Source organism: Grampus griseus (assembly GCF_964374135.1).
Source record: "Grampus griseus genome assembly, chromosome: 17".
NCBI lineage: Eukaryota > Metazoa > Chordata > Mammalia > Artiodactyla > Delphinidae > Grampus > Grampus griseus.
This window is the reverse complement of record NC_139011.1, coordinates 43,995,978-44,018,027: the sequence shown is the minus strand read 5'-3', so window position 1 is coordinate 44,018,027 and position 22,050 is coordinate 43,995,978. Positions and strand designations below refer to the sequence as shown.

Genomic DNA, 22,050 nt, shown 5'->3' with positions numbered 1-22,050 from the left:
AGGATTGGCCACATCATGTGGCAAATTCCCCAAACATAAAAAGTCTGTTCAAAAGGTGCTCAGTGGTCACAAACATGCCATAGGTCCACTAAAATGGCAACCCAAAGTCACATGGAAGCCGAGATTACAGGGGAATAGAAACTATAGACCTTTCAGAAGCAGCTCATTCACAGAAAGAACAGACCAGAGGTCCAGAAAAAAAGCAGCCCAAGGAAAGACAGAGCTGCTCTAGGATGACGTCTACGTTTTGGTGAAGCCTGGCTGTCCTTGCTCAAATTGGTTTCCGTGTATTTTCATAATACCAAGCTCTCTGCACACTTAAATAGCAAGTTGATACAGACATGCCAGGCAGTGTACGCCTTCAAAATGCTGACATGAAGAAATTAGAATCTCAAAGAACAGAGGGAAACTTCTGTTTCTAAGGGATTTAGGAAGTACTCTTAGATGGTGTTTAAGGCGATTGAGCTTTGACAGCTCACACACTTGGTTGGAATCCTGGCTGTACCGGTTGCTTTATCACCTCACTATCTTGTAAATTCCATGAAATTATGGGTCATGTCCCATTCAAATTGTTGCCAATTATAGCCCCTCCTTTAACACAGAGCTTAGAAACTCATATTTGTTGAACTAATTCTTTCAACTAGTAGTAGCAAAAAATGAATTTTACTTATTTAGATTAAACAGAATGTACAAGCAACTACTTAGTAATTGGGAATAATGCATTGGACAGCTTGATTTTCAACAACCCATGCTTGAATGTATCATTTCTAGAAGGTTTGCTTTAGAGAATCAATTTTATATCATTTTTAATTGCCACACATGCACAGATTGACCTCAAAACACCGTATCATGATTACGGCAGCTATAGATCACATTGACTGTGACATTGCTTCCTCTAAGTCCAGAAGCTAGTTACCATATAATATTCACTATCCCTCTCTCTTTCCAATGTTTGTATCCAAACATTGTTTCTTAAGTAGTCAGATTGATCATATTGATTAATCTCCTGGTAGAAAGGATGAAATAATATTGATTTGCTCTGTAAATCTCAGCTCTAGCTAAAATATCTGGAGTGCTGCTTCCTTGAACTCCATAAGAGCTCTCTTCTCAAACCTCTTCCTTCTTGCTGATTACATCTGCAGATGGAAATCAGGTGTGAAGATCAGTTCAGACGCCAAACAGCAGGACAGACGCTGACTCTTATTGAACCCTAATGTTCTCTCTTCCTTAATTAAGGCCCAAGAACATTTTACCATGAAGAGAGTGACTTAGATTATGGATCGTATTCCTTCTAATGGCATGCATTTCACCCAATTGGGGGATAATACATTTCTTACTGCTTTGCTTTGCAAAGAGCCACTTACTCAGTTCTTCCAAGGGGAGAATAAAGAGCATGATTGTATTTATAAAGAGCACTCCATTATCCATGCTACAAAAGAAAGATGAAGTATACAGCTGTTTCCCCCAAATTATAACATGTTTTTTTCACTAAACATTTAAAACCCAAATAAAGAATAGTATTTAAATGTGTTAATGACATAGAATCTTATTTTAGAACTAGAATAATCCTTAACATTTGCAACACAAAAAAAGCAGTTACAAGCACAGGCTTTGGAGTCAGATGACCTGGATTAAGACCCTGACTTTAAATTTATTAGCTGTGTGACCTTAGGCAATTACAAAACCTCCTGCACCTCAATATTTTCTTCTGAATAAGGATAACTGTACAAATAAATATTTTAATAATACTACAGACAGCAAAAATAAGCAAGTGGGACTATATTAAACTAAAAACCTTCTGCACAGCAACGGAAGTCATCAACAAAATAAAAAGACAACCTACTGAATGGGAGAAAATATTTGCAAATCATATATCTGATAAGGGGTTAATATCCAAAATATATAAAGAACTAATACAAATCAATAGCAAAACACAAACAAACAAACAGTATGATTAAAAAATGGGCAGAGGATGTGAATAGATTTTTTCCAAAGATTATCAACAGGCATATGAAAAGATGTTCAGTATCATTAACCATCAGGGAAATGCGAGTCAAAACCATGATGAGATATCACCTCACACCTGTTAGAATGTCTATTATCAAAAAGACAAGAAATAACAAGTGCTGGGGAACTTGTGGCAAAAAAGGAACACTTGTGCACTGTTATAGGAAAGTAAACTGGTGCAGCCACTACCTTGTCTATCCTGGAGCTTCGAGTTCTGTGACCGTACCGGGACTGGTACCAGCTGGGGGTCCAGATGTGTGGATGGACTGACTCTGTTCTTTTCCATACACTCCTTCCCCATTGCCAGATGTGCACCTGGGGTTACGTATCTGTTCCTGTCCTATGCTTTTCTTAACCACTCTCTTAAATTTCCAACTACAGTAGTGAAAGAAGCAGAACAGGCCTAAGTGTGAAGAGTCCACAAATGAAAATGGAGTGATTTTGTTTGTGTTACAGAAGAGAATGAAGTGGGATCAGGGAGGCAGCAGGGACTGTTTCCACTAGAGAGGGCCATTGACAGCTCTCTCGTGGTAAGAAGGTGTGGACAAAGGCACAGAGGCAGGAAGAAGATAGCTAATTTATCCATAAATAAATAAATATGGCTGGCAAGGAGATCTGTCAAGGATAGTAGTGCAATCTAGAGGTACGAAGGAGGGAGAAAAACTAGTTATTGAAGGGCCTTGAATCCAGACCATGGCGTTCAGCCTTTATTCTGAAGACAATTGAACTGCCAATAAAGGTTTCTGTTAAAAGTTGAGTTTGGGAAAGATTGGTCATTTAGGTGTGCAGTTAGGGATGAAAAAGAGCTGACCTTTGTAAGCAAAATACAATGGGAGAGAATGATAAGATTTATATCCATTCGAGGTCTTGTTTATGATAAATGTGATAAATGAGAGGGAAAAATGTATTACAGAAGCTTATATGAGTAAGTGCCTTATAAAAGCATTCAGGTAAATTTGGGAAATATCAGAGTACACAGAACTACCTGATAATTCCAATACTAGACTTTTCAGATTCCTTAGGGCATATAAATTGTAACATTACCCACGTGTTGATCACTGAACACATTTTACATTTTTCCCATGAGTCGCCTATTACTGACTTCTGGAGCCACAGTTCCAAAGAATGTGGTTTGAGAAATGCTGAGTTATTTGTTAACCAAGCTGCAGCGTTTTTATTAGTAGTTTCTAGTCCAGCCTTGGGTTATCAATCTCAGACCTTGTATAAGCATATTTGAATTCAACTTAATATTTTTGTTTCAGAACCATAAATTACTAGGTTACTGAAATTAACTTAGATGATAATGTTGTAAGAACATTTCATAAAAGTAGGTAGTAATCACAACTGACATGAACACATGTATACAGTATATGCATGTACACATGTGTACATGTGTGTGTTTATTTATGTATATGTGTATATGTGTGTTTGTATTCTTTATAATCCATTTAATTCCACAAAAAGTGATAGTTATTACTTTATGCCTACTTTATGGGGAACATATTAAATAGTAGAACAGTAGGAAAAAAGTATCTTGCTAACAGTTTTCAGAGTCTTTGCTAACAGAGCAAAAACAATGTACTACTCGCCATCAAAAGGGGTGGTTTGTACTTGCCTTAATTTTACTGTGACTTTGTCAGCAAAATGCACAATTGTAATAAGCAGAATTGTAAAAGTCTGCCACTAGTTTACCTTCATTACACTTCTAGAAGATGGGTTTTAAATAGCAGTATACACCATCTAAAACAAGGGTTTGCAACAAGTTTAATTCAGAATACAAAAATGTTTTTCTTGGCCAGAGAAAATATTGACCTCATTTTCAAGTAAGCAAAGAATTGATAATTTATTTATCTACTTTTTGCACACAAGAAAGTCAAACTATCATCAGTTTCCTGAGAAAGCCTATCATTATAAAACTTTCCCTCCCTCTGAAAACAAAAACAAAAACCCAACACTGCCTTATTTCTTATGTTTCAGCAAAATTCAGGGCTGTTTCTTCACAGGCACGCGATGTTGCTTTTTTGGCATCTGTGCTTATACTCATGGAGTCACCTCTGCCAGGAATGTTCTCTCCTTCTGTCTTAGCTCATTTGGGTTGCTTCAACAAAACACCACAGACTGGGTGGCTTATGAACAGTAATTTATTGCTTATGGCTCTGGAGCCTGGAAGGCTGAGAGCAGGATGCCACCATGGTTGGGGGATGGTCCTATTCTGGGGCGCAGACTTCTCATCGTGTCCTCACATGGTGGATCTCTGTGGGGTCTCTTTTATAAGAGCACTAATCCCATTCATGAGGGCTTCACCCTCCTGATCTAATCACCTCTCACCCACTCACTCCCCAACCTCCTAACCTTGGAGGTTAGGTTTCAACATATGAATTTGGGGGGGACACATTCCGATCATAGCACCATCACACCGTTTTTTTTTTTTTTTTTTTTTTTGCGGTATGCGGGCCTCTCACTGTTGTGGCCTCTCCCGTTGCGGAGCACAGGCTCCGGACGCACAGGCTCAGCGGCCATGGCTCACGGGCCCAGCCGCTCCGCGGCATGTGGGATCTTCCCGGACCCGGGCACGAACCCGTGTCCCCTGCATCGGCAGGTGGATTCTCAACCACTGTGCCATCAGGGAAGCCCCACACCCTCTTTTTTGTGGCACCTCTTTGTCCTCATTCTTGTGTAGCTCATCTTGAGAACATTCCCTGAAGCAAATGCAGGGGCCCCCAAAATGAGTTATTAATTGAACTGGTTTGGAGAACTTTGCTCCCTCTGCCCCTTACTCCAAGATGACCACCTTCCTGCCCAACCCTTTGGTCAGATAGGCTTAGTTCTCTGATAAACACAAAGAGCACTAGGGCTTCATTATCACCATCAGTAGCCCCTAAATGCGGCTGCATATCCTGCTATAAGATTCTGATTCTGTAAGACAGCAGTGGGGTGCAGGAACAAAATGTTTCCTGTGGCCCGTGAGGCCTTGTAAACCTGCTTCCTGCTTAACTTGACCTCATGTGGGAATCCAGAACCTGGACAAGCCCTAAGTGGTCAGAAGCGAGACCATGAGGTCCCAGCTATGCCAGTTGTCACTGTGGGCTGTTAGCTCTCTAAAATTCCAAAATATTTTCTAATGTTTCAGAACATTAGAAACATGTGATATTCTACATGAATAAATTAATAGAGAACTGTAACAATTACCCTGCAAATAGTGACCTGAACAGTTTCCTCACCCCTTTGGCATTTATACCCTCTGATGTTTGTCAACAGTGGTCATGCTGCCTCTTCAATGCCATCTGATCAAGCTGCATGTAGGTTAGTCTCCCCTCTTCAAACTAGTCCTCCAGCCAGTTAAATCATTTCCCTTATTTTCTGTTCCTTTGGCCAATTTGTTCATTTCTGGGAAAACTAGCACCACATTATTCTAGCTGCAAACTCAGTTGTATTTTAATTAATATTTATTGAGTGCTAACTGGGTGCTTGGCCTCACATGAGGAACTGAAAAGGGCTCCAGTTGCCATTGATTTATGTGGGGACCCACATGGCCTCCAGCAGCCATGTTCTCCACAGTCTCAAATTCCCACTGTGATATTTATCTCTTTCTTTTTTTTTTAATTTAATTTATATTTTTATACAGCAGGTTCTTATTAGTTATCCATTTTATACATATTAGTATGTATGTGTCAACCCCAATCTCCCAATTCATCACACCACCACTCACCACCCCCAGCTGCTTTCCCTCCTTGATGTCCATACGTTTGTTCTCTACATCTGTGTCTCAATTTCTGCCTTGCAAACTGGTTCATCTGTACCATTTTTCTAGGTTCCACATACATGCTTTAATATACGATATTTGTTTTCCTCTTCTGACTTACTTCACCCTGTATGAGAGTCTCTAGATCCATCCACATCTCTACAAATGACCCAATTTCGTTCCTTTTTATGGCTGAGTAATATTCCATTGTATATATGTACCACTTCATTTTTATCCATTTGTCTGTCAATGGGCATTTAGGTTGCTTCCATGACCTGGCTATTTGTAAATAGTGCTGCAATGAACAATGGGGTGCAGGTGTCTTTTTTTTTTTTTTTTTTTTTTTTTTTTGCAGTACGCGGGCCTCTCACTGTTGTGGCCTCTCCCATTGCGGAACACAGGCTCCGGACGCGCAGGCTCAGCGGCCATGGCTCACGGGCCCAGCCGCTCCACGGCACGTGGGATCTTCCCAGACCGGGACACGAACCCGCGTCCCCTGCATTGGCAGGTGGACTCTCAACCACTGCGCCACCAGGGAAGCCCTGAATGTGTCTTTCTGATTTATGGTTTTCTCTGGGTATATGCCCAGTAGTGGGATTCCTGGGTCATATGGTAATTCTATTTTTAGTTCTTTAAGAAAACTCCATACTGGTCTTCATAGTGGTTGTATCAATTTACATTCCCACCAACAGTGCAAGAGGGTTCCCTTATCTCCATACCTTCTTCAGCATTTGTTGTTTGTAGATTTTCTGATGATGCCCATTCTAACTGGTGTGAGGTGATATCTCATGGTAGTTTTGATTTGCATTTCTCTAATAATTACTGATGTTGAGCAGGTTTTCATGTGCTTCTTGGCCTTCTGTATGTCTTCTTTGGAGAAATATCTATTTAGGTCTTCTGCCCATTTTTGGATTGGGTTGTTTGGTTTTTTTTAATATTGAGATGCATGAGCTGTTTATATATTTTGGAAATTAATCCTTTGTCCATTGATTCGTTTGCAAATATTTTCTCCCATTCTGAGGGTTGTTTTTTCATCTTGTATGTAGTTTCCTTTGTTTTGAAAAAGATTTTAAGTTTCATTAGGTCCCACTTGTTTATTTATTTTTTTTATTTCCATTCCTCTAGGAGTTGGATCAAAAAAGATCTTGCTGTGATTTATGTCAAAGAGTGTTCTTCCTATGTTTTCCTCTAAGAGTTTTATAATGTCCGGTCTTACACTTAGGTCTCTAGTCAATTTTGAGTTTATTTTTGTGTATGGTGTTAGGGAGTGTTCTAATTTCATTCTTTTACATGTAGCTGTCCAGTTTTCCCAGCACCACTTATTGAAGAGACTGTCTTTTCTCCATTGTATATCCTTGCCTCCTTTGTCATAGATTAGTTAACCATAGGTGCGTGGGTTTATCTCTGGGCTTCCTATCCTGTTCCATTGATCTATATTTCTGTTTTTGTGTCAGTACCATATTGTCTTGATTACTGTAGCTTTGTAGTATAGTCTGAAGTCAGGGAGTCTGATTCCTCCAGCTTCATTTTTTTCCCTCAAGACTGTTCTGGCTATTCGGGATCTTTTGTATCTCCATACAAATTTTAAGATATTTTGTTCTAGTTCTGTAAAAAATGCTATTGGTAACTTGATAGGGATTGCATTGAATCTGTAGATTGCTTTGGGTAATATAGTCATTTTCACAATATTGATTCTTCCAGTCCAAGAACACGGTATATCTCTTCATCTGTTTTTATCATCTTTAATTTCTTTCATCAGTGTCTTATAGTGTTCTGCGTGCAGTTCGTCTCCCTAGGTAAGTTTATTCCTAGGCATTTTATTCTTTTTGTTGCAATGGTAAATGGGAGTGCTTCCTTAATTTCTCTTTCAGATTTTTCATCATTAGTATATAGGAATGCGAGAGATTTTTGTGCATTAATTTTGTATACTGCAACGTTACCAAATTCATTGATTATTTCCAGTAGATTTCTGTTGGCATCTTTAGGATTCTCTATGTATAGTATCATGTCATCTGCAAAGAGTGACAGCTTTACTTCTTCTTTTCCTATTTGGCTTCCTTTTACTTCTTTTTATTCTCTGATTGCCACAGCTAGGACTTCCAAAACTATGTTGAATAATAGTGGTGAGAGTGGACATCCTTGTCTTGTTCCTGATCTTAGAGGAAAGGTTGTCAGTTTTTCACCATTGAGAATGAGGTTTGCTGTGGGTTTCTCGTATATGGCCTTTATTATGTTGAGGTAGGATCCCACTATGCCCACTTTCAGGAGAGTTTTTTTCATAAATGGGTGTTGAATTTTGTCAGAGGTTTTTCTGCATGTATTGAGATGATCATATGGTTTTTATTCTTCAATTTGTTAATATGGTGTATCACATTGATTGATTTGCATATAATTGAAGAACCCTTGCATCCTTGGGATAAATCCCACTCGATTATGGTGTATGATCCTTTTAATGTGTTGTTGGATTCTGTTTGCTAGTATTTTGTTTAGGATTTTTGCATCTACATTCAGTGATATTGGTCTGTAATTTTCTTTTTTTGTATTATCTTTGTCTGACTTTGGTATCAGGGTGATCGTGGCCTCATAGAATCACTTTGGGAGGGTTCCTTCCTATGCAAATTTTTGGAAGAGTTTGAGAAGGATGGATGTTAGCTCTTCTCTAAATGTTTGATAGAATTCACCTGTGAAGCCATCTGGTCCTGGACTTTTGTTTGTTGGAAGATTTTTAATCACAGTTTCAATGTCATTACTTGTAATTTGTCTGTTCATATTTTCCATTTGTTCCTGGCTCAGTCTTTGAAGGCTATACCTTTCTAAGAATTTGTCCATTTCTTCCAGGTTGTCCATTTTATAGGCATAGAGTTGCTTGTAGTAGTGTTTTAGGATACTTTGTATTTCTGTGGTGTCTGTTGTAACTTCTTTTTCATTTCTAATTTTATTGATTTGAGTCTTCTCCCTCTTTTTCTTGATGAGTCTGGCTAATGGTTTATCAATTTTGTTTATCTTCTCAAAGCACCAGCTTTTAGTTTTATTGATCTTTGCTATTGTTTTCTTTGTTTCTATTTCATATATTTCTGTTCTGATTTTTATGATTTCTTTCCTTCTGCTAAAATTGGGTTTTGTTTGTTCTTCTTTCTCTAGTTCATTAAGGTGTAAGGTTAGATTTTTTATTTGAGATTTTTCTTGTTTCTTGATGTGGCTTGTATTGCTATAAACTTCCTCTTAGAACTGCTTTTGCTTCACCCCATAGGTCTTGGATCGTCGTGTTTTCATTGTCATTTATCTCTAGGTTTTTTTTTGTTTTTTTTTTGTGGTATGTGGGCCTCTCACTGTTGTGGCCTCTCCCATTGCGGAGCACAGGCTCCGGACGCGCAGGCTCAGCAGCCATGGGTCACGGGCCCAGCCGCTCCGCAGCATGTGGGATCATCCCAGACCGGGGCACAAAGCTGTGTCTCCTGCATTGGCAGGCGGACTCTCAACCACTGAGCCACCAGGGAAGCCCCTCTCTAGGTATTTTTGATTTCGTCTTTGATTTCTTCAGTTATCTCTTGGTTATTTAGTAAGGTATTGTTTAGCCTCCATGTGTTTGTGTTTTTTACGTTTTTTTTTCCCTGTAATTGATTTCTAATCTTATAGTGTTGTGGTCAGAAAAGATGCTTGATACGATTTCAATTTTCCTTAATTTACTGAGGCTTGATTTGTGACCCACGATGTGATCTAACCTGGAGAATGTTCCATTCACACTTGAGAAGGAAGTGTAATCTGCTGTTTTTGGATGGAATGTCCTATAAATATCAATTAAATCTATCTGGTCTATTGTTTCATTTAAAGCTTGTGTTTCCTTATTAATATTCTGTTTGGATGATCTGTCCATTGGTGTAAGTGAGGTGTTACAGTCCCCCACTATTATTGTGTTATTGTCGATTTCCTCTTTTATAGCTGTTAGCAATTGCCTTATGTATTGAGGTGCTCCTATGTTGGGTGCATATATATTTATAATTGTTATATATTCTTCTTGGATTGATCCCTTGATCATTATGTAGTGTCCTTCCTTGTCTGTTGTAACATTATTTTAAAGTCTATTTTATCTGATATGAGTATTGCTACTCCAGTTTTCTTTTGATTTCCATTTGCATGGAATATCTTTTTCCATCTCCTCACCTTCAGTCTGTATGTGTCCCTAGGTCTGAAGTGGGTCTCTTGTAGGCAGCATATAGATGGGCCTTGTTTTTGTATCCATTCAGCAAGCCTGTGTCTTTTGCTTGGAGCATTTAATCCATTCACGTTTAAGGTAATTATCTATATGTATGTTCCTACTACCATTTTCTTAATTGCTTTCGGTTTGTTTTTGTAGGTCCTTTTCTTCTTTTGTGTTTCCCACTTAGCATTTGCTGTAGAGTTGGTTTGATGGTACTGAATTCTCTTAGCTTTTGCTTCTCCATAAAGCTTTTGATTTCTCCATCGAATCTGAATGAGATCCTTGCCGGGTAGAGTAATCTTTGTTGTAGGTTCTTCCCTTTTGTTACTTTAAATATAGCATGCCACTCCCTTCTGGCTTGTAGAGTTTCTGGTGAGAAATCAGCTGTTAACCTTATGGGACTTCCCTTGTGTGTTATTTGTCATTTTCCTCTTGCTGCTTTCAATAATTTTTCTTTGTCTTTAATTTTTACCAATTTGATTACTATGTGTCTCAGTGTGTTTCTCCTTGGGTTTATCCTATATGGGACTCTTTGCACTTCCTGGAGTTGTGTAGCTATTTCCTTTCCCATGTTAGGGAAGTTTTTGACTATAATCTCTTCAAATATTTTCTCTGGTCCTTTCTCTCTCTCTTCTCCTTCTGGGACCCCTATAATGCGAATGCTGTTGCCTTTAATATTGTCCCATAGGTCTCTTAGGCTATCGTTATTTCTTTTCATTCTTTCTTCTTTATTCTGTTCTGCAGCCATGAATTCCACCATTCTGTCTTCCAGGTCACTTATCCATTCTTCTGCCACAGTTATTCTGGTATTGATTCTTTCTAGCGTGTTTTTCACTTCAGTTATTATATTGTTCATCTCAGTTTGTTTGTTATTTAATTCTTCTAGGTCTTTGTTAAACATTTCTTGCATCTTCTTTTTCTTTGCCTCCATTCTTTTTCCGAGGTCCTGGATCATCTTCAGTATCATTATTCTGAATTCTTTTTCTGGAAGCTTGCCTATCTCCACTTCATTTAGTTGTTTTGGGGGTTTTTATCTTGTTCCTTCATCTGGTACACAGCCCTGTGCCTTTTCATCTTGTCTATCTTTCTGTGAATGTGGTTTTTGTTCCACAGGCTGCAGGATTATGATTCTTCTCACTTCTGCTGTCTTCCTTCTAGTGGATGAGGCTATCTATGAGGCTTGTGCAAGTTTCCTGATGGGAGGGACTGGTGGTGGGTTTAGCTGGCTGTTGCTCTGGTGGGCAGAGCTCAGTAAAACTTTAATCCACTTGTCTTCTAATGGGTGGGGCTGGGTTCCCTCCCTGTTGGTTGTTTGGCCTGATGCGACCCAACACTGGAGCATACCTGGGCTCTTTGTTGGGGCTAATGGCAGACTCTGGGAGGGCTCATGCCAAGGAGTACTTCCCAGAACTTCTGCTGCCAGTGTCCTTGTCCTCACAGTGAGACACAGCCACCCCCTGCCTCTGCAGGAGACCCTCCAACACTAGTAGGTAGGTCTGGTTCAGTCTCCTATGGGGTCACTGCTCCTTCCCCTGAGTCCCGACATGCACACTACTTTTGGAGTCTCTGTTTTCCCCAGTCCTGTCAAAGCCCTGCAATCACATCAGACTAGCCTTCAAAGTCTGATTCTATAGGAATTCCTCCTCCCATTGCTGGACCCCCAGGTTGGGAAGCCTGACATGTGGCTCAGAACCTTCACTGCAGTGGCTGTACTTCTGTTTTATAAGTGTTCTCCAGTTTGTGCATCATCCACCTAGCAGGTATGGGATTTGATTGTATTGTGATTGCGCCCCTCCTACCATCTCATTGTGGCTTCTCCTTTGTCTTTGGATGTGGGGTATCTTTTTTGGTGAGTTCGTGTCTTCCTGTCAATGATTGTTCAGCAGTTTGTTGATTCCAGTGCTCTTGCAAGAGGGAATGAGAGCACATCCTTCTACTCCGCCATCTTGAACCAATCTCAATTTATCCCTTTCTTGACAGTGGAATACAGAACTCCAACACAAGAACATTAAGAACTACGAGCAGATAATCCTTCTCTTATTCATCAGAAGTTTTCTCCACATTCAAATATTATTTTTATTATAGTAAAATAGGCAATTGTATTGTCTTGATCTTGAGGAGTTCTCATAGACTGCCCATGTATAATCTTGAAGAATTTTCAAAAATGTTACCTGAATCTGAAAGTTCCAAAAGCAAAAGACCACAGTACTTTGGTCCTACATCTGTTCTTCTATGGATGGAAAAGTGAGATGGGAAGAAACAGTTTCTATATTCGTCTGACTCAGTTTCCCCAGTATGACTGAGAACAGACTGACCAGGGACAGGTTTGAGCAAACACAACTTTATTTTTTCGCTTTGGAGCAAGGGTATAGACACACATACAGAACAAAGACCCTTTGCTCATTCAATCCCCTCCCATTCCATAAAAATGGCTGTAATGTTCTTTCATGGCAGACACATTCTTTTATAATATTATCAAATACATCATTAACACTTCTAAAATATATGGTGTCTACCATCTAGAAGTCTCCAGATTTTGCTCATGTCTTTCATATAAACTACAAAGCATTCCCCATTTGTCCAATATATCTACTTCCATGAAAACATCACAGACATGTTTTCAAGAATTACTTATAAGGGAACTACTTCAATGGGTATCATTTCTATTCTTGTCTGCTGTCTTCTGGCCTGTTCCACTTTGAAGAGGAAAAAAAAAGATACATTAACACATTAAAGGGTAGGCACCTTAGGTCAGGCTGGCCTGTCTTTTGCCAAAATAAATCATTAACTACTAAGGTAAGTATCCAACCCTATCACAATTGCAGGGGTAAGGAGGTGTCCACCATTAATTTTTTAAAGTTTTGTATTTTTTTTTCTGTGTATTTCTAGAGTAAGAAATGTGAAAATAGGCACACTTCCCAGGAAGACAAGTTAGAGAAGCCAGGCCATGGGACAAGGACCCAGCTGATACAAGGAGGAAGCTGAATAGCCAGTCTCAAGCCATCCTCCACTTAACCAGCTCTCACTCTCTCCAGATACAGGCCCTTGTACATGCTTTGTCCTCCTGTTCTTTGCAACTATCCTTCAACCCACAAAGTTGAGAACACTCAGAGGGAAGAGAGATTTCTGCTATAATACAGTACATACATTACTTCAAAAAAACCAAAACCAAAACCAAAACCAAAATCCTGTTTTGAAAATTACACATAAAAATTAGTAGGATTCATGGGCCAGAGGGAGAAGGGTTGGGGCTTCAAACCTTAATCAAGTTTATAACTAGAGCATGAAAAAATGTATGTCAGAGGGAATACTTCCGACTTCCCAGCAAAGGCGGAGATTGTCACAGGGGATGTCTAACAATATACAAAAAGAAGAATGGAGATGCTGGCAACTTTTAGAGGATGGTGGACAAGGCAAATGGAAGCAAGCCCTGCAGCAGTGGGTCTGCCATTCAGGTGTGCCTGGGTGAGCTGAGCACTGGAAGAGCCAGTGCTCAAGGTTGGGATGAACCTTTCTGGCACAGTCGACCCAGAAGCAGGAAACTCATTTCTAATTTTATCAAAATACAGCCAAAAAGGCCTCTGCTGCCCCGCCTATGCAGCAGCTAAACTAAGCAAACCAAGCCCTCCTTTCCTCTGTAAGGTTGTAGCTCTCTTCCCATTTTTCCTGGCTCCTCTTGCCTGGGTAACAGCCCCCTGAACTAACTTGACTTTGGCACTCTTCTGACATCATTCCCTATTCATCAATCATGGATGAGCCAATTCCTGTTACAGAGGCATTCTTTGTAGTTGAATGAACTCTACAGACATGGGACTTCCTTGGTTGTCCAGTGGTTAAGAATCTGCCTTCCAATGCACGGGACGCGGGTTCGATCCCTGGTCGGAGAACTAAGATCCCACATGCCGCAGGGCAACCAAGTCCAAGCGCCACAACGAAAGATCCCACATGCCACAGCTAAGACCTGACGCAGTCAAAAAATTAATTAATTAATTAAAAACTCTACAGACGTGCTTCAGCACCATGGAGGATGAGGATGGACACCCAGACCAGGGTCACTGTGTGGACAGCCGTGGTACACACTGAGGATAAGGGAGGCAGGAGAATACAGATTTTTTTTTAAACTTTTTTATTACACAGTAAAGAATACAACAATACCTGAATCATACTTTAAAGATTCACAGGTTGACAGACCATACATTACAGTCCAACTAAGGAAAAAAAAGATAAACAAGAAACCACAGTTCAGACATAGTAGACTTAAAAGCTCAAGAGTATGCTGACAAAAGCATGATGCCTAGACCCCGCCCCCCAGTGTTAGTCTACCGTTAACTTGTGGTACATGTCTGAATTAAGTATTGCACAACAACTTTAATTTTTCACAATAATGTCGCAGAACCCAAAATAATATTTTAAAAAATTACTTCAAATCTGCATTTCAACAGTCTCCAATTTTTTTCTGTCCCTTGAGGAATTCGGACAACATGGAGTCGCTTTCTTTCCCTAAGTATTCCAGACGTAGGCATGCTTTGCATAAGTAAACCAGCCTTGAAATTTTTAAATCCCCAAGACATGCACCTACACATTTAAAAAAAAAAAAAAAAAAAGTTAAGGATAAAAAAAAAAAAGACAGGTGGCCCTGTCACACACAGTCTCCTGACAGAGAAAAAGAGAAAAAGAGTCAGAGACAGAGATAAGAGATAGAGGACGCCCTATTCCTATCAGCGACCACCATTCAATTCTATCCAATGAAGATAACTTTTTTTTTAAATGTGTTATACCTACAAATTATACTCTCACATAGCCTGTATATAAGTGACAAGCAAAAAAGGAAAGTAACAAAAGTTTTCTTTTCTTTCTCTTCTTTAGGTTTATGAGGTCTGCATTGTTACCAAGAAGTGATATGGTTTGCAGCTGTATGAGCTTAACTTTTGGTATCCTGGTTCTTTTGTGCCCATTTGGTTTGACTAGACCAGTTTTTGTTAGCTACTGGTGCAATATACATGCTGTCAGAGGTAGAGTGAAACTTTTTGCCACTGAGGAGAATGTAGCAAAACAGGAGGAGAGGAAGAGGAGGAGGAAGAGGGGAAGGAGGAAGAGGAATCAGAGATAGAGCTCAGAGTTAGGGATTTTTTGTATTTGTTTTCACTCAGGGTGCCCTGAATTAAAAGTAATGAGACGTACTGTACTAATCCTTATTTTACACACTAGTGTTAAGAATAACAGTGCTGTTTCACATACATCACAGCTTCTAGAGATAAAGACGTGTGGGTATGACATACCTCATTTTTGGGATTATTTAACCCTTCGTAGCCTAGAACATATAATAGCTCTGTAAGAAAGGACTGTCCAGTGTCACAAGCAGACTAGAAAGCAGAGTGAGGTCAAAGGATTCTGGGAGCACCATGATAAAATATAACCCATTCAGAGCCTGGTTATGTGCTTTCATCTCACTTTAAGCAGGTGTGCTGGCAGATGGACTTCCAACATGCAGATAGATGTATTTGCTCATCAGAAGTTTCTAAACTAAAAAGCCATTTAAAAATAAACATACCACCCAAACAAAATTAAAGTCAACTTGTATGTGAAAATACAGGGGAAAATGCAAAAAAAATGTTAGGTTTAAGAGATTTAAGATTACCTATATGCAGATACTTAAAAGCCATTTAAAACTGTATCCAAGGCTATATTTAAAAACAAAACAAAACCAAAGCTAATGGACCATTTCAGATTTTTAAATCAATGCCTGGTATGTGTATGTATGTGGAGAAGTGTCTTCCCAGCCTTGAAAACTTTGGTTGTCTACACAGCCTGCAGCACTGCTGACTTTCCCTAAAGCACATAACCACATTCTGGGCTACTGTTTTCAAAACTAACAAGTAGTTCTGGTCTGGACCCTGGACGACGAAGGGTTAATGGATTCACACTATACCTTGCTGAACATGTTTAACCTGCTGATCATTTTGGAAAGTAGTACTGGTGCTTTTCAAAATTCCGATTTTGGTCCATCAGATCAGTCTTTGGCTGACTTCCCTTTTTTTAAGAATACTGTATAACCTGGCATTCAGCAGTGTTAAAGCTGTCAGTCTACACCTCAGCATTTGGAGCTCTAATGATTTATCTTTTTTTTTTTTTTTGTAAAATTAGAAATACTTAAACAACCTTACAGCAATACGCATGCACTGTCTTTTTTTTTTAAAGTAGGATATCTTGTTATTTTTTAAAGTCCCTAATAATGATTTTTCAATGAAAAAAAGAAAAAAGAAAAATTCCACTACTACTCTATGCTACAGCTAAACTTGGTGAAATGGCTCTAGCATATTTAAAAAGAGTTTGCTCAAAAAAAAAAAAAAAAGCATGCCTAGGGAGTCATTGTGACAGTGCAAAATACATTTATGTACATCCCTCTTACAAAAACACCAATATGTTAGCATTCCGTGAAGCATGCTGGTTTTCAGGAAAAAAAAAATTCTATAAGAGAATGAAATAGCAGCTCCGAAAGATAGCCTTTTTCTTTCTTTTCTTGAGGACAACCAAAAAAAGTCTTTTTTTTCCTTTTTTCTTTTTTTTTTTTTGAACTACTAGAGAAATACCACTAATACATACAGATATAAAAGCAGCATAGAAAGATACAGGTTTCTCACCAACTAGGAATAAAGAGACTAAATGTGGGCACGTGGTTAAACTACAACGCGTCTTCACAGTCGTCCAGCACGTTTACAAGAAAAACACCATTGGGAAACCTCACAGGACAGAAGTGTTTTAACACCAAGAGAACTACTAGTTTTTAATTAAAAATCCAAACAGGGTGGGGTTGAAAAAATTTAGAAAGGGGCTGGAGCTGGAGCCATCATTTTTAAAAATTATTTTTCAATATAAAATGAATGAGCTGGAATAGACCCAATGTCTTGCTCTGTGGAACCTTGAAAAAGTGAAGAAACGTTGAGGGCTGTTTAGGGCAGCTGGCTGGTGTCAAAGCTGCCAGGATGCTAACAACTGCAGGCTGAGTCTCTTACTTCTGTGTGTGTGTTTATATATATAAAGGAGCCTTTTATGTTATGGCATTTTTTTCTTGCTGCTGTATTCACATATCCCACTGCAAATCATCTTTCATTTTTCCTTCTGTTGACCTGGATATTATTTCTTTTCAGAAACAGGAAAAAAACCGAACATCTGTGTCTCCTTCCAATATGCTACACATCTGCGCGTTTTGTGGCGGGTCTTCAAAGTTCAGTTAGCAACCCACGGACGCCATTCATCTTCTTGTTAAAATGTCTACTGCTGTAGCCAATGCTCATGCCCTTGAGGGTTTTCCTCTTTTTTTCCATTATTGTATATAAAGAACATTGTGACTTTTAATGTTAGCATTTTTGCTTTCAACAGCAATTAGCAATCTCTTGGTTTGCTGTTTGGTAAAGCATCGGTTAATGAGGTCATCTAGTTTAAAATCCCAGCTACTGGAAAATAACAAGGAGGAGGTCAAATCTATCATTTCATGTTATATTTTCTGCTCTCTTTTCAGTTCTCTAAGGAAAAGAAATCTTTGTTATCCACAGTAAGTCATTACGACCCGTTACTGGCCCTCTGTTTTACTAACGCCTCAAGATACAGTTAGGTTCTCTCTTGCTGAAGTACTGAACCAGGATAGTCCATCTATAAACAAACAAACAAACAAAAAACAACTTTGAGCATCTGAGGATGAGGAATTGGTTTCACGTTGGTTGTGTTGTCTTTCCTCTGACAGTTCTGAGTGCACATCTAGCGAGGGGTTGTCTCTATGGTGGAAGGGGTCCCCGGGGTGGTCGACCTCGGGGTGGCTGCTGGTGGTGTGTCCATCGGGCTCCCGGCCCCGCTGTTAGGCGTGACGGAGGAGCTGACAGCAGGCGTATCCCCCTGCTGCTGGGCTTGCAGGGTCTGTCCACAGATGTGGTGGTGCTTCTCCCAGTCTTTGTGCTGGCAAAACGAGCCACAGTATCGGGCTGTGTTACAGCCGCTGCAGGTTTCACTCGCTTTACGGCCACAATTCCAGCAACTCTATTGGAGAAGGCAGAAGAAAGTGAAATCCCAAATTATTACATTGACCAGGCTAAAGTCCAAGGAAATATGCTAGGCAGCACTACCCCCTTATTTTTCAGAACTATAAGAATGAAAAATCCAGGTGTGTATGTGTACACACACTAAACACCCTGAAGATGCAGGTTTTGGTGTAACTGCCCAGACTTTTCTGCCAAAAACTATTATGACTTCTAGACAAACTGGTTGAGGCTCTTTTCCATTTGTACTATAAAACCCCTTCCCTTTAGGTTTAGTTATCTTCACATCTAAATTCTCTGTTCACCCATACTAACAACTGCGACATCTAAATTTTCTCCTTTCTAATACGACTACCACCATGGAAAGACTCAAAGATAGCACTCCTGGCAGAAGCTTCTTCCTTCAAGACACTAACACAAAGGGACTATGAGGATGCTCTATTAGATTCAAAGGAATATAATGGACTAGATAGAGGATTCTATCCTCTGCTCTACCACAGACCAGAAAAAGTAGGGCATGTGTTTAGCTCTTCCCACTGCAATCAGTTATTCACTGTACCTGACAACCAAATGGTAGGAAAGTCTCGAAACAATCCCCTTTACTTCAGCTCCCTGGAGATTGGATCCTTGGTTTGTTTTTTCCCTGATATATTTTAAGCACCCACAACAGGGCCTGATATATATAGTAGGTGCTCAATAAATACTTGTGAAGTTTTAGGACCCTAGCAAGCCTACTGCCAATCTCCACTGGTGCTTTCCAAGAAGTGAGAAAAGCAGAAATGAGGCTGCCTCTGAGATAAAACACATTGTGAATCTGGGGACAGACATACTAGAGATGGAAGAACCCCTAAATGGGACAGATCCTGGGGAATGAGGGAGTGTCAGGGAGGAGACTAACAATGACAGTGCCCTAAGGACCCTTCCAGGAGAAGGGGGAACCCCAGAAAGCCAACTTGAAACGTTTGTGTTTCCTTTGGCAAGACCATCCCCATTGTGAAATGTTATAGCAAGTGATCTTAGTTTTTGACATTAATCCTTTTATCCTGTATCTTCCTTGGTTTTATTTTCTTGCAAAACAAACTTCCGACTGTAATCTGGTAACCCCAACCAGCTGATAGTATGTAGCTGTGTCGCAGTTAAAATACCTTTTTTAAAGCCCTGATATATATGGATATTAAAAATCTCCCCACTATGTTCCCTGCAATTATTTTGCTTTCAGCATGTTGGCTGTGTGGCTTAAGGTGGGCTCATAAGCCTATTAAAAATGCCCCAGTGAAATGTCAGCCCATCACCCTGGTCTGTGTACAGCTTCACCACTGTGCAAAATATGCAAAGCAATTTTTAGTACTCATTCTAATTTGGCTAAAAACTAAAGGAGCTCCTAGAGTCTTTCAAGTGCTGGAAGCCTAAAAACTCAAGAACTACAGCTTAAAACTTTTAGAAAGAACTCAGACCTATGTTCATATTTCTTTACCATTCCGAAATTATGGCCCATGAAGGGAAAAAAAAAATAAAACTTTAAGATCACAAACTCTGGCCAGTGGAAGGTGTTTTCAGTGAACATAGCTGAAGAAATCTAGCTTGATTTATATGTTAATATCATAAATAAAAATGGAATTAAAATTAATAGTATCAGAACAAAGTAATTCTTTTTTCCTACTTCCCTTTAATTTAGCCAGGAAAATATCCCAAAAAATATGTACCTCTGATCAGAGGCTTCATTACCAAAATTAGAAGCCCTTCTTTCTCAAAATTAATTCAATCTTATTGCAAGGACAATGGTTCCACAAAGGCCTGAACAAACATGGGCCTGGCCCATCCTCCAGAGCAGCGAGGTATGACACTCATCACTCAGGAAAGTTTACTTCCTTGAGCTTTAGGCATTTAGAATAATGCCAGCTGGATCCTGGAACAAACTCAGAAATAAGTGAAATTCCTAAATAACATCAGAAAATCCCAATTAGAGAACACAGACCCAGATCCAAAACAATATTTTAAGGAAATTAAACATCTAATCTGAGTTAAGTGGCTTCTTTAGGAAATACCCTGGTGTGAGTCCTATCCGCTTTCTGGCAGAGGCACATCTTGGCAGACACAAGGCAGTAACTGCCCAGTTCTCAATGGCTCCTTCAGATTGAAATCAGATGTAGGCAACCTTCTCAATTTAAGTTGATTAAACACACAGACTAAACCAGGTAATTACAAATGCATGTGTTGGGGAATGGAAAGAGGAGACAGAATGGGGGCTTCTTTATTTTTTAAAGTGTTTTCAAAGATGGGAACAATTTTACAAATAAAAAAGTGGAATTGTGCCAAATATAGAAACAGATGTTTTGGATTATGAAGCTGCTGGGAATGGAGCCTTTTTGCCTAGCATTTCTGGATTCTGACCCAGGATTCAAGGGCTCTGGCTAGTTTTACCTCCAGTCCCACTCCGAAGTTGTTCAATCCCATTCATTTACCACCCACCACTGAGACAAAAACCACCTTTGACTTTAGGAAGGTGCAACAAAGAGCAATTCAAATGAGCTGGTGGGAAAAAACCTGCATATTTTTATTGCTGTTGACATTGCATTGCCATGAATGTATAGGGAACTTTAGCTCAAGTGTTCAACCAATGGAAATCCCCAAAGTGCATATTCCTTTTTAAAAGTTCATTAGAAGACAGACACAGCAATTTCTATTAATTTCTCCTGGGTGGCTCTACCAAATTTCCTGTTAACTAATCCATACCTGTAAGACTGATGTCTGACCACTGGCAGTTGGCCTCTCAACCATCACTTCTGGGAACTGTGCAATGTGCAGAATCTTATGAGTACTCTAATTTTAACCATTTTAAGTTTCTAAGCTTTCTGCCATACACAAAGGTGGAAACTGCAAATTGTGTATGATACCCAGGGGTGTAACTGTAGGGCAGGGATTAAGGTGGTCAATGGCTTAATCTAATTTTATATTTTTCAATTTGTGCTTTTCATATTCAGGCTAGTATTACCTGATAGTTGCTTCTTTCATTCATTCATTCATTCATTCATTTTTCATATAACTGAGCTTCCCTTTCAGTACTCTAAGCAATGATGCTGGTGACTGAATTACCAAAATAGTACAGAAGTCTCGAGAATACCATTTCATAGCAAATTTCATTCCCAAAGCCCATGGCACTTTATAGTCTCCCTTTATTTGTGATAATATTATTCCCTTTTCAGCATAAGGAATGTTTTCCTCCCTATTATGGGAATCAGCAATTGGCCAAAATTAGGCTAGGACTCAGATGAAAAATAGGAGGCAGAACACAACCCTCCCTTTTCTAAATGTACTGGTACTACATAGGGAAATGGAAATGATGAGTTGAAGCTTTGGGTGCCAAAGCTGCATGTCAAAGATTGTTGATACTTGTTTCATATCAGCAATTCTTTTTTGTCCCTAAGAACAAAATTATTTCCTTCATCTTGTTATTTTAGATAGAGAGAGAATGGTCTTTCTGTCCTACCAGCAAAATAATATCCTTTCTGGTTCTTACTGTTGGAAATTCCTTTTACCAGAAACAAAACATTTTCTCCTAAAAAGTTTCTCCAGGTCTCACACACCTATAATTCTCCAGAAAAACCTTTGCACGCAAGTGATGTTCAATGAATAAAGTAGAATGATTATAATTAAAATTCTCAAAATGTAAATAAATTTATAGTAAATGATTTGCCTAGATATGAAATTACATAGGTAAGGTTTGATTCACTCAGGTCTTTGCACTGCAAACCAAATACTCTTTCCAAAATGCCACGCTTTGTCTATTTCAGATCTTTCTTATAGGCTGTTTTGGCAGGAATAAGGTTAGGAGGGCACTTCAACCCTGAAAGTAGACAGAGGTTGAACCAGGAAGTTGGAACACCAAAGACAAGGTATCATGGTGTGTAATGGAAATGGCTTCCAATTTTCAGTGGCTCCAGTCACCCTTTCTTGGTTTTTCACTTCCAACTATATCACTTAGTGGATTCAGAACTACAGGCAAGTTACTTAACCTCGTAGAGTGACAGTACCTATAAAGTAGGAATCATAACGATAGGGTTATTCAGGATTAT

The 22,050-nt window shown here is 39.3% G+C and overlaps 1 protein-coding gene across 1 annotated transcript in view; it reads right to left on the bottom strand.

The window, feature by feature from the left end:
* Positions 1 to 14,091: 14,091 nt before the first annotated feature.
* RUNX1T1 (RUNX1 partner transcriptional co-repressor 1) overlaps positions 14,092 to 22,050 on the bottom strand; it is a gene marked incomplete at its 5' end in the record, with an annotated part of 133,072 nt that continues 125,113 nt past the window's right edge. The window contains 1 exon segment of the mRNA XM_082674973.1: positions 14,092 to 17,978. Coding sequence (XP_082531099.1) covers positions 17,703 to 17,978 — 276 coding nt within the window. The 3' untranslated portion in view covers positions 14,092 to 17,702.